A 13022-nucleotide genomic window follows, 5' to 3' on the forward strand; every position below is an offset into this window, starting at 1 on the left:
GACTGAAAGAGCATATTCGCCATCCCCCAAGACCCATTATAAGCATGTCCGTTCAATTCTTACTTATAATATTTTTTTTTTTACATTTTCATCTTTTCCATTCCCAATTTCAACATGACCACTTTCACATTATTCTTTCTTGTCAGCTGGATACGAATGTCACGGGGTTAGATGATCATATGATTTATTGACAGGATGGTTCATTGGCATCACATGCATGGAAGAGTACCGTAACTTAGTATGAAACCACCACCACCACTACTACTACTACTACTACTACTACTACTACTACTTACTACAGTGTTCGTGGTAACCTTCACCAAGATCGGTCAATCGATTTTAATTCCAGTGGGATAATTCCCAAGGACTTTGACCTCGGTCTTAGTCTATATCAGTATACTGTGCTGCCCTTATACTGTCAAGAAAAAGGCTACGTTTTCACAGGCTTCGTTAATGTTTGTTCATAAATGAGAAGATAAGAATATACAATTTATTTGAAAAGTAATGCTTTATTGGTTTTCGGTAGTTTGCTACGATCTTATATACTCGATCAACATGGGGAGGGGGAAAGGAAGGTGTTCAATTTATCAGCCGAGGCACAAGGATTCGGCAAAACGTCATGCAAATCATTATCTCCATTCAAAGAAGCCGATCCATTCTCGCGCTCCGGCGCCTCAATCCTCATTACGCTCTATATATCGCACCCCCCAGTATTTTGATTTGGTCGATATTACGAACCCATGGTCGAATTCGCTCCTTCTACTTTCATTTCTGACCATTACAACCCTTAACCGTTCTGAACTTATCACCTACACTTCCAGATACAGTCCTATCAACTTGTTGGATACATTCCCCCTTAACACCCTCTTCGACCAATACGCGCAAGCCCCATTTCTCCCATGTCTCAAGTCAAGATTGAAGAGCCCAAGAATGTGGTTCCAGCGTCGGCTGCAGTCCAGCAAAGTGATAATATAGCACATGCATTAGCGGGTGCTGGTGGTGGAGTCCTTTCCATGGTCCTGACGTGCGCACTTCAATCCCCCCCTGTCCACATAATGGGTACTGTAATGACTGACATCCATCAATCTTAGCTATCCATTGATCACGCTTTCAACGAGGGCCCAGGTCGAATCGAAGCGTGCTCATTCAACGACCGCTGATGCTATCCGTCGTATAGTTCAGCGGGAAGGTATTAGCGGGCTGTATTCGGGCCTTGAGTCGGCGCTTTTCGGCATCAGCGTTACCAACTTTGTCTACTATTATTGGTATGAATGGACACGCTCGGCCTTCGAGAAGGCTGCTGCAAAGGCTAGCCGAGCCTCCACAAAGCTCACAACAGCCGAATCCATGATTGCTGGGGCTATCGCCGGAAGTGCAACGGTACTGATCACTAATCCTATCTGGGTTGTGAATACTCGGATGACAGCTCGCAAGTCCGAGTCCGACGAGCGGGCACTGCCTGGTGCTCCTGCTAAAAAGATGAGACCCTCCACGATCAGCACTCTCCTGGACCTGCTTCGACAGGAGGGTCCCAAGGCCCTTTTCGCCGGTGTCCTGCCGGCACTCATCTTAGTGATCAACCCCATCTTACAGTATACAATCTTTGAACAGTTAAAGAACGTAGTAGAACGCCGTAGGCGCATGACGCCGAAAGATGCGTTTTACCTTGGCGCTTTGGGCAAGATCTTGGCAACGTCTATTACATACCCGTATATAACGGTCAAAAGTCAAATGCACGTTGCTAGCAAGGATGGCCCGAAGGAAACTTTGAACGGCAGTTTGAAAAGAATCATTAAGGAGGAAGGATACGTGGGATTGTATAAAGGTGAGCTGAAACATAATCGGCAAGATGCAATAGAGGTCTAACTAAATTTTTCCATGACAGGCATTGGCCCGAAGGTGACCCAGAGTGCGATTACCGCAGCCTTCCTGTTCGCATTCAAGGATGTTTTGTATGACACGATGGTAGCTATCCGAAAGAAAGGTCGGGTGTCAAAGTAGAGGAGTATGCTTCTTAGTTGCTGCCACTTCAGTGGCCTTCTGAACTACCCAGAAGGCGCACTGTTGCCGATAGCGTCCACTCCCCTCAGTTTATTGTAAATGCTTACTAGTATATTCTAAGGTACTTGAGTGAGATGCGGCTCACCGGTGCCGGCTCAGCATATGTGTTTTGGGGTATCGAGTATCCTTTGTCTTTCTATTCTGTATGTAAAGAAATGAAATAGTTTCTCCTCGTGTGTACAACAAAAATGGCGCTTTGTAAATACATACATCATGAATTTAAACATATCATCATGAGGCTCGGACGCTCACCGCCTTCTACTCCGGGGTAAAGAGCAGGATGAACCCGCGCGTTCACGCGATGCTGCCAATTAGAATATCCTCCAAACTCATGGTGAGTTCTTTTTAAAGTAGCTCTTCCCCAGCTAAGAGGTGCGTATGAGTACTTCTGTTACATATTCAGTTTCACTACGTGATCTGACAGTTTTCATTATCCTAATCCAACCATGATCCCTTGACCAAGCGCATCCCAAGGCTTCCCCACCCCTCCCCCCCCCCTCTTCCCCTAGGATAGTGCCATGGATATTTATCTGCCCTCATTGTAGAGGTGCAGGATCAATTATTCATTCCAAATATCATCTTCCATATACACGCTGATTCGACTGCTTCTGGGCATTACCGCCTATCTTCATACTTTCCCGCCCCATCATTTCAGGACGTTTATATGAAACATTCAGTTCTCACTATCGATCTGTCGAATCCAGGAGATATAGAGGAAGTTGATCTACACGGCAGCTCCATATGAAGCCAAGTTCATGTATACGTACGGGCGCTTCGTCAATATTCCCATAGCCCAATTCTATGCTAATGATAATACCTAGGGGGTTCCTGCATGTTTTTCATTACCGGGCAATATTTATTTTCGGCGATCTAGTGTTCTCAGCTCAAGGGACGTCCCCAGATGACGCTTGACATGTCTCAGCCACCTGGATACATGAGAAAACGAGACTTTAGGTCCCAGGCCAGTCTTCATCCAATTTATGCACAGATCGGATCCGATGATCCATCGATAATAGAGGAGGCCCAGAATTTGCTTTCACGGTTTATGGGACATTCCTCCCACGAAACCCAGGGGTCTAAGAATGAAAATAAGGCCACTTCACGCAAGATTTCCAATTTGGGAACTGAAACCGGTACTCGGTCAGTTGATGACTGCCAAGTAGTGTGTCTTATTTCAGATGACTCTACACCTGAATCAATGCCAGACAAACACGCAGTCTCAACAGCACGACAGCATCCAGCTCTTCACCCTCCTCTGCGAAGCTCGCGGGCAGCTGCTGATACGGGGAGTGATGACGAATTAGACACCGTGCTGCCTACGACAAAAAGGAAACAATTGAAATTTAGGAATACCCCTCAAGTCCGACAAGCATCGTATTCACCAAGGTTGCTCAGCAACAGGAGATCCCCGGCCAGAAATAATGTTGACGTCCCAGGAATTCGACGCTCAATGCGGTCAAGAACTGGTCCAGCAAACTATTACGAGAATTTGAATCTCTTCAACTTTGAATCCGAGGAAGATCCTTACAACATAAAAAATGATGATATAATTGACAGCCCAGCTCAGTCCCGGCAGTGCCACGCTAGTGCTCGCTCATGTGATCTTTCAGCTCCGCCTTACTACCAAGACCACCAGCTCCAATATTCTATCATATACTCCTCAGCCACAGTGCAGATACTCAGGGCACCATTTACTGCGCTAGATGACTTCAAGGACATTAGCTATGCACGTTACCGCCCAGAACGCAACCCAGCCGACTATGCTAAGGGATTAAAAGAGGAAGACCTGGTAACAGGTAAAATCCTTCATTTTGATTTTGACCAAAAGGAAACGAGTGCATTATTGAATTTGCTTTCATTCTGTGGATGCCAATGGACTTATTCTCCAGAGATAGCTCCCACGGATCAACTAATAAAAGTCGTATCCACAAATATGCACTCCAAATTCTTCAAGAAGGTCTCATCCATTTTAAATCTCTCCAACTTGCTCTCAACTGAAGACGTCAGTGATACCAATGCTTTGCTTCTAAAGATATTGACATCGAAACCAGATACGAGGAAGCTACGACGTGCTAGGCGACTTGCAATGCGCCTCCTAGAGTCTCAAGATCAACATAGCTACAGAAGCTTTTCCACATCAAGTGATCAACCTTGCTATAATGTCGAGGAATTGCATAGGCTATCAACCTATCTGTCATTTGCATCTGTATTGGGCCGGCGCCAGTGCACGGATATAGAGACATTCCTTGCCGACGCCGTGAAAGGCTATCTCCCATCAGCCCCGTCTATCGTTAAGGCTGCTAAATCGGAAAGCAGCAGCTCAACAAGCCGTAAGGCTGTTGGGACTTCTGGTAATCTCAACAGGCTCCTACAGGATCGTGAAATGGGTTGTCTTGTGAACCGGAAAGTTAGTTCTTGTGTCTTGAGCAACCTCAGGCTTTCGAAAACCTGGAAAGGAGCGTCGAATGATGTTATAGTGCTAGCCTGGTCACCTGATGGAACTAGATTTGCGGCAGGTGCTACAGCCCAGTGTGACGAACATAACATGGAGTACAACAGGGGAAATAACCTGATTCTTGGGGATTTGGCCACGAATAGCCTGGAGGAGTTGCCGGATCATTGTATTCCTCGTCCCACGCTAGTATCAAGGGGGGCTGTGAGTGACCATCGTCTTTTTATGAGTGTAACAGCGTGCCAGTGGTTCGAGGACGCGCTGTATACCGCTAGTTACGATAATACCGTCAAACTTTGGAAGTTCCCTAACCAAAGAGCATCATGCTACCAGACACTTGCTCATGACTCCAAAGTCCAAGTTATGGCTCGGTCAAATTTCGATAAGGATCTGCTAGCGACAGGGACGCAGTCTATCTGGCTCTGGAAAATAGATGAACCGAGGCCCAATTACCTAGACTTGCCTCGCCAGCGCTCGAAAAGGGATATTGAGCTGGTACCAACCTCTTTAGCTTGGGGTACCACCTCGATGACAAGAGCGATTCTAATTGCTGGAATGTCTGAAAAGGGCGATGGTGTGCCACAAAACGGCCTTCTGGGCGGATGGCATATCAATGAGGCTTCAGCGACACCCATACAGTTATTGCCAAATTCTCAAAACATATTTGACGTAAAATGGCATCCGTCCCTGCCATTATTTGCTACGGCAAGCTCTACAAGAGGAGGGGGTACGACTCTGTTAAGCTCCAAAAGCACCAGGTCTGTGGTTCGTTTATATTCTCCACTTTCATCGAAGATGTGCACCATGGAGTTTGAATGCCCTGCTTTGGATATAAATGATGTCACATTCTGCCCAAGCAATTCAACTTACGTGACTGCTAGCTGTACCGATGGAATCACCTATGTGTGGGACAACAGAAACCCAGACACCGTGCTTCACAGGCTTCAGCATGGCGATCCACTCAATCAGATAGATGAGACTCTTCCTAGAGAACAGGCGGATGTCGGGGTAAGACTAGCACTATGGGGGAGCTCGGTAAATCAATTCTATACTGGGGCTTCGGATGGTACCTTGAAAAATTGGAACATATTGAGATCTCCCGATGATGCCCTTGTTCAGGATATTGCCTCTTTTGGAGAAGAGATCATGTGTGGGGCTTTCTCGCCAGATAAGTCCGATCTGTTGATCGGCGATGCTGCCGGGGGTCTTCATCTATTATCTCCTCAAGCCTCCACCAATGAGAGCCTGTCATTCATATTCAAACGTGCTTCCCAGCTACCGCATAGCGAGTATGACGCTGACTGTGAGTCCGGTGTCATGGCTGCCCGTAAAGCTTTATCAACTGGCCGCCTTGTACGCCACCCAATTTATGGTGTGGGCCAAGGCCCTCGTTATAATGGGCCTTACGCAGCATGGGCCCGTCCAAACAACACTCCTGAGCATCAGCTCGGGCAGACAGGTTTGAGGGAGGAATGGCAGTTAAGACAACTTGATGGTGGCCCCCCTGCTCTTCGGTCCGGCCTAAATGAGCAACTACGGAAAGAGGTCGAATGCCAGAGACAGCTCGCCTATATTCGCAATGCACAGCATGTGCATAAAAGGAAAAGAGCAGATTTTAGCAATGCTAAAGAAAGTCGAGCTGTTCCTATCGATTTGTACAGTGATGATGACAATCCGGGGTTCTCGCACGCCCCCGTCAAGTCCAAACGACTGGGCGCGCAATCAAGAAGCGCCATCATTGCCAAACCAGACATCGAAATTATAGATCTTACAGGCGATAGCGATATAGAGTGTGGAATTTGGCCAAATGAAGGCTCGCCCACCCTTTCTTCCCAAGATGCGGACATTGACCTCTCTGGGTTTGACCCTGTACTTACGGAGTTGGAGGACAAGTTAGAGGATGATCACTGGTGGCCACCCAGTGGCTTTATAGATCCGAATCTCCAGAATGGTGATGTGTAGCTTCAAAACAACTAGCATTTAGGTGTTCCTGGGTGTGCAAACCACCACTGTCATGCCACAATTTGCGAGTGGGCCCTGGTAAACCATACAAATACTAGTGACTTGTGTATAAAAAAAAGATGTAAGTGTTAAGTGTAGGTAGTGACGGCAGGGAAGAGTCAATAATGTACACTGGTAGCATAACCAAGCCCTTGGATCAATGTAGCAATAATCATATATTGGTAATGAAACCTAGTGAAAATCGAGGGAGCATTGGCTGGGTTCTAATTATTTATTAAATACTCCCACTTGCTCTATGTAGAATTCTCTATGTACTGTATGTACTGTTTAATATACATGCATGTACGTACGGAGTATGTCCTGTACGGTACACACGCAACGGTAATCCAAAGGACCTTTCAGAGCACTACTCTGCGACATTGTCAACCAATAGTGTTCCGTGGCTGAGCACCGCCACTGAGACATTACGTACTGTATTGTATATACAACTAGAATGATGATTCCTTTATGACTATATAAGAGCATGAAAGGAGACAAGGCATCTATCTCTACTTGGTCACCTTGTCCTAAATTCTAGAGCCATAACCACAACAAACTGTTCATTTCCTCTCAATCTAGACATAAAGTGCAAGCAATCTCTTTCACTGATAGGAAGCAGCACATCCCCTCCAACAGACTAAGATATTTATGTCGTTTGCCCCGCCTCCTGGACCCCCGCCTCCGGTTGTCCCGGAGGGGTGGAAGGCTCAGTTTGATGACCGGTATAAACAATGGTAGGTGCTTCTATTTCCTTCGCTCCGTTGATCGATCATATGTAGATGTTAACTCTACCAAAGGTTTTTTGTAAATCTGCACACTGGCAAGTCCCAATGGGAACCTCCCGAAGGACCAGCACAAGAGGGGCTGCATGCGCCGCGTAGCGAGGCTCCCCCATCATATGAAGAATCAGGGCCTTCGAACCCATCTGCACTACATGGTACGAATGAAAAGAAAAGCCTGGGCTCGAATAATCCGTATAACCAGGCTGGTGCCGGAAGCAGTTCACTGGACAGCGATGCCCGGCTAGCTGCGCAGTTACAGGCGGAAGAAGACGCCCGAGCTCATGTTAGTAGAAGCCCGGGACAGCAAACACAGCTTGGAGCATCAGCGGATTACTATGCAGAAGCTTCACGGCCGCAGTCAGTTGGATATCAGTCAGCTCCAGCCTCTACGCAGCAAGGCGTCGGCTCGGAACAGAAGAGGAGCAAAGGCTTTCTGAGCAAGTTGATAGGGAAAGCTTCAAGTGGTGGTGGTACGGGCTATGGAAGGCCATCTTCGCAGGTGTCACAGCCATACGGATATCCCCAGAGTGGGTACGGTATTCATTCCCAACAACCGGCAGGATATGGCTATCCTCCTTATCCGGCCCAGCCTGGCTATTATCCCGCAGCGGCACAACCAGCGCGGCGTCATGGTGGCGGTATGGGGACCGCGGGGGCTGCGGCGTTAGGTGTAGGTGGCGGTTTGCTCGGGGGTGCCTTGCTTGCGGAAGCTCTAGATGATCATCATGATTACAACGATTACGGTCCAGGAGGCTATGATGACTTTGACGGCGGTGACTTCGGTGATTTTTGAAGGGTTAACGTTCTCTACATGATAGCCCCCGTGTAGAGGAACTCTCCATCGGCGATTTCCTGTTCAATTTGTCCCACTTGTTTTTCATCAATGAACGGCCCCGGCTCGGGTCTCATTGAGGGGCTAGGCGGCGAGATGTACTATTATGGTGAATAGCTTGGCTGAATGATTGCCACGATAGTCGCGTTTCTGGTTTGTCAAGGCTTTTAGGATTTATGGCGTGTATTCGCACAATTATTTCTGGGTTTGTTTTATTAGGTTATGGCTGAATACCGATAAGATACAATTAATGCCCTAGACCGACTCAAACTTCCATCCTATTGCTTGAACAGAACCCCCACGGGGCGCTCATCCTCGTTTTCGTACATTTCCCCCCTCTCTGCCAGTCGCTGTTCCTTGAGAAGCAACAGGCTCGGAACTAGCTGGTCTTGGATGAGCACCAGCCATCCAGCCCGCGAAATCAAAGTTGCCCGGTGCACCGCCACCGGTCATGGCACTCCGAGTTGCCCCGGAGATAGGGGACGCTCGGGAGTGTTTTTCGAATTCGGCACGCATCTCGGGGTCCACTGGAAAACTCAGCAAGGGTATTCATGCCATATGTTCATCCATTATTGAGTCTTGTGGGGTTATAGTGACAATGGGAAACTTACTATTCTCCATCAACTTCGGCATTCCGAATGTAAACCCCAAAGCAACTAATGCGAGCAGAATCATAGGGTTCTTGAACAAAGCAAGAGGCGAGACTAAGATAATTAACCCATAAGCATCTTGAAAACAACAAGTGCACTTCACAACCAAAAGGGTTGTTGTTCTCACTGAGAGGGCAGGGAACTCACATTTGGACCTCTCCTCGTAGAAGCTTCTCTTGGTCAGGACCTTGGCATCCACTGTCACACCGGAGGGCTGGGCAGCATTCGCAGTAACGACATCAAGTGCATATCTCTCCGCACCGCGATTGTCCCATGGATTCCCACGGGATGTCTCCCAAACGCCTAGCACCGTACCGTCTGCGGCGATATCAACCCGAAATGGCGCGAAGACATATTCTGCAGACCGGATATCGAGTAAGTAGGATTGAGGCCTCCCTGTGGACTTCAGATTCTGGAAAATGAAGGTCGCAGAGTGCGTTAGCGGGGCGATCAGCGGATCCGACTGTGTTGACGATGGGAAGGACGTGAGAGTGGCATGCGTGCCGGCTGGAAGGGTATTGGGGTTGGGAAGGAAGCCAGAAGGAGGAATGGCGATTGTCAAGGCGGATGCCACCACTGTTGTGGTGACTACGAGGAGGGAAAGAAGAGAGGAGATAAAGAAGTTAGACATTCGCATGACTGGATATGATGTGAACATTTGACCTCTCCATGCACGTTGTGGGAGGGAAAGGAAAGGACGGGAAGGGAAGGGAAAGAAAGGGTACGGAATTATGCCAAGCATTTAATGTAAATAAATCACATGGTTTCACGGAAGTATCTACAGCCATCCTCTATCTCTTGTGTAGGTAAACAACAGCGCCAGCAAAATAGTACTTCGGCGGAATATCTACCGTCCTCATCATAATGTCACTAGCGGTATGAATAGCAGATCACTCGGGTTGTATGTACAGCGCCCGGAGTCAGTTGCCCGTGTCAACTGCTCCAATACATATGCGGTTAATAGAATAATAACTAGGGAAATAAAAAGCAACAAAAGTACAATTTCATAGCTTGGCCTTGGGAGCTGACTCCTGGGCCGTAGCTTGGGCGTAGAGCTCATCCAGAAGCTGGCGATACTGCTTCACCACCGGGGGCCGCTTCAACTTGAGACTAGACGCAAAACAATTAGTACGGCGTAACAAACAGATTTGAAGACGATCAAATGCACTCACGTTGGTGTCAGCAGGTTGTTCTCAACCGTGAATGGTTCAAGCATCAACGAGCAGTTTTTAATCCTCTCATAACCTGCCAGCTTGTGTTTCTTCGCAACCCTCTCGAGGTCCTTTAGCACTGCCTTCCGAATCTTGTCATCGCTCAATACCGATCTAATGCCCTCAATATCGGTCTCGCCGATGGTCCGGCCAAGCACTTTGCTGGCAAATGCAGCGAATGCATCAGGCTGGACTCCGAAAATGCCAACCAAGAACGTCTGGACGCTGTCGCCATGGATATAGCCCTGTGCAAAATACCCCAACTCGGAGAGATAAACACCTTCTAACCTCTCTGGTGAGATGTATTCTCCCTGGGCGAGCTTCAGGACATTCTTCCGGCGGTCAATAATAATGATGCGGCCCATTTCATCTATGGTACAGACGTCGCCCGTCCGGAACCATCCGTCTTCGGTGATAGCCTTGTTTGTCTCTTCGGCATTCTTAAAGTACTCCTGGAACACGTTTGTGCCGCGCAGAAGTAATTCGCCCCGAGGGTAAGGTTTGTCTTCGACAGAATACTCCATGTCAGGCAGAGATGCCAAGCATGCTTCCGTGCAAGGTGCTAGGCCCCCACAGTTGCCAGCGGTCAGATCTTTGGAAGATTGTGCGCACGCCATAGCATATGTCTCCGTCAAACCGTAACCCTGGACGAGGTCGGCGCCTGTAGCAACTCTGAGGAAGTTGTGGAGTGAAGGATCAAGCGGGGCGGAACCAGAGACCATCATTCTTGTACGTTCCAAGCCCAGGGCAGCAGCGACCTTCTTAGACCAAATCCGGTCATACAAAGCATGCTTCACAGTCGCCTTAGAGGGATCGGAATTCTTTAGGTGGGCGGTCTTGGCCGAAACGACGTGTCTCGACAACGCACCCTTGAAACCAGGTTGGTCCACCGTTGAGGCGCGGATTGCGTTCCCAAACCGACTATATAGACGAGGAACCGACATAAATCCTGTAGGTTTGAGCAGTTTCAGGTCGTCCACCAGCTCCATAATGTTTCCATGGAAGTATCCAATGCGTGCACCCGCCCAGAATGCTGCATGTTCTGACAAACGAGCATAGATGTGAGCTAACGGAAGATAGGACGCTAGGGTGTCACCAGAGGCCTGCTGGGTGGTAATAAGAGCACCCGCAGTGGCCGCAACGGCATTTTCATGCGTCAGAACAACACCTTTCGGAGGGCCTGTCGTGCCAGAGGTATAATTGATAGTGACAATATCAGAAGGCTTGGGGGCGTTGTAAGAGCGATTAGAAGTGGCACCGTATCCCTCGACCTGATCTATCGTATAAATCGAGACATCTTGCCCAGCAGCCACGGACTCCAGAAGGGCTCGCTTTGAGTGACCAGCCTGTTCACCACCATCAAGAGGGTCCAAACTGACGATAATCTTCAAATTGGGTAAGAGGGGTTTCAGCTTGAGCAAAGTTGGGATATGCGGCAAAGAGGTAACGACACAGTGCAGCTCTGCATGGTTGATAATATATTCTGTTGCGTCCGGGGCAAGAACATCATAGATCGACACCGAATACAAGCCCTGAGACATGCATGCCAAATCTGCAGCTGCGAGTCAGCGCCGTCAAACTGCAGGGAGGAAGAAAGAGATCGCATACCGGTAATTTGCCACTCCGGGCGATTTTGACACCACAGCCCTATACCGTACTGGCCAGGACGATGGCAATTATGTTTGTTGTGCAGTTCGATCAAGCCAGCACCAAAATCGGCCCGTCGCTTTTGTACAGCCTGGTAATCTAACCATTGGTATGGACCGAATGTTTTGGTTGTCGGGTTATACGGACGCCATCCCAGGCAGTGATTCTTCGGCACACGGTTTGCAGTTGACTCGAAGATATCATGCGCGGTGAGAACCTAAAGAGAGCGATGTCAACACTAAGCAATGCTAAAATCTAAGACGACTCTTACCTGTGGATCCAATGTCCTCACGAGTTCCTTTTGCGCATGGTAGGCACGATATACCTTACTCCGTCCAGGCTTCTCAGTCCCGGGCAGGGCAACCGAGTATGGCGATCCCTTTGGAGGCTCTTGCCTCAACTGATCTGCACGAGCGAGGTGGATCGGCTGTTGGTTAAAAAACATTGCGACAGATGTGACCCACGAAGGCTAACAATGAAACGTTGACAAAGATGTATATGTGTGTATATAAATATATGTATATATAGAGACAGAGAAAATATCTTCAGGAATAAATTCCAATCATACCAGAACCCAGACTCAAGAAGGCTGGCTAGTATGTACGCAACACGGAAGAGAGGTTCTGTAACTGGGATTTATAGTCTTGTGCCGAATGTCAGTCCCGTAACAATAATAAAAGACGGAGTGAGGAAAAGGAGAGAAGGTGAGTGGAGAGAGAGAAGAGAGAAGAGCGGGGAGAAAGAAGAGAACGGTTCAGGAGAAGAAGAAGTATGGAGTCGGTAGGAAGTTCTCTGTAAGTCCCCAAGCAATTTGGGGGTGGGGGATGGGGACGAGTAGAACGCTGAGTGGCCGAGCCATTCATACCCACGCAACGTGAAATGAACCTCGGCACGTACCCGGTTCATTGTGAAAAACCCCCCGTCCGGGGAGGGTTATCCCTCCGTTAGGTACTAGTACAAGGTACAGTAAAGTGTAAAACACTGTGGGCGGTGTGGTTCAGTTTAAGTTCCAAAGTGGATTAGTGACCCTTTTTCCTGGAAGTGCCGAGGTCATTTACTAAATTTCATTTGAATACGACAAAGGTTATGTTCTTTCTTCATTGACTCTTGATCAAAGTATTCTTTGATCGATCTCTCTCTCACTCTCTCTCTCTCCATTTCCATCTCCATCTCTGGTATCTGACTTATTCTTCTTGGATCAAACAAACCACCTTTCTCTGTATATGATACTACATTGCAATGTAAGATTAACGTGCAGTTGGAATCTGTGCACTGAAGAAATAAAAGAATCTTAAATCACCCTTCACTTCACATGCTTGTGAAGGATGATTAACCGAGTTGTCTATCACTTTACCCGCTGAGAAAAGAAATCTTCCTTGCCGGATG

General features: G+C 48.0%; 5 protein-coding genes across 5 annotated transcripts; 3 read left to right on the forward strand and 2 right to left on the reverse strand.

The window, feature by feature from the left end:
* Window positions 1–239: 239 nt before the first annotated feature.
* Window positions 240–2425, forward strand: pmp47 (putative peroxisomal membrane protein Pmp47). The gene is made up of 3 exons (XM_032041531.1): window positions 240–1024; window positions 1092–1825; window positions 1886–2425. Exons 1-3 carry the CDS (start codon window positions 900–902, stop codon window positions 1999–2001), a joined length of 975 nt encoding a protein of 324 aa, XP_031901466.1. The 5' UTR covers window positions 240–899; the 3' UTR covers window positions 2002–2425.
* BDW43DRAFT_272328 (WD repeat protein) lies at window positions 2405–6676 on the forward strand. The gene is made up of 4 exons (XM_032041532.1): window positions 2405–2433; window positions 2766–2824; window positions 2883–5271; window positions 5395–6676. The coding sequence occupies exons 3-4, from the start codon at window positions 2963–2965 to the stop codon at window positions 6473–6475; spliced, it is 3390 nt and encodes a 1129-aa protein (XP_031901467.1). The 5' UTR covers window positions 2405–2433; window positions 2766–2824; window positions 2883–2962; the 3' UTR covers window positions 6476–6676.
* Window positions 6677–7067: 391 nt separating this feature from the next.
* BDW43DRAFT_50154 (WW domain-containing protein) lies at window positions 7068–8383 on the forward strand. Its single transcript, XM_032050154.1, has 2 exons — window positions 7068–7248; window positions 7312–8383. Exons 1-2 carry the CDS (start codon window positions 7163–7165, stop codon window positions 8087–8089), a joined length of 864 nt encoding a protein of 287 aa, XP_031901468.1. The 5' UTR covers window positions 7068–7162; the 3' UTR covers window positions 8090–8383.
* A 54-nt stretch (window positions 8384–8437) lies between these two features.
* On the reverse strand, window positions 8438–9409 carry BDW43DRAFT_309893 (uncharacterized protein; the record flags this gene model as incomplete). The annotated part of the gene is made up of 3 exons (XM_032046792.1): window positions 8438–8655; window positions 8740–8832; window positions 8926–9409. The coding sequence occupies 3 exons, from the start codon at window positions 9407–9409 to the stop codon at window positions 8438–8440; spliced, it is 795 nt and encodes a 264-aa protein (XP_031901469.1).
* Window positions 9410–9651: 242 nt separating this feature from the next.
* On the reverse strand, window positions 9652–12176 carry BDW43DRAFT_50174 (putative AMP-binding enzyme). The gene is made up of 4 exons (XM_032050155.1): window positions 11908–12176; window positions 11598–11853; window positions 9951–11541; window positions 9652–9888 (listed from the first exon to the last, which is right to left on the reverse strand). Exons 1-4 carry the CDS (start codon window positions 12079–12081, stop codon window positions 9783–9785), a joined length of 2127 nt encoding a protein of 708 aa, XP_031901470.1. The 5' UTR covers window positions 12082–12176; the 3' UTR covers window positions 9652–9782.
* Window positions 12177–13022: the final 846 nt, after the last annotated feature.

The sequence above is a fragment of the Aspergillus alliaceus genome (genome assembly GCF_009176365.1).
Source record: "Aspergillus alliaceus strain CBS 536.65 unplaced genomic scaffold BDW43scaffold_15, whole genome shotgun sequence".
Taxonomy (NCBI): Eukaryota; Fungi; Ascomycota; class Eurotiomycetes; order Eurotiales; family Aspergillaceae; genus Aspergillus; species Aspergillus alliaceus.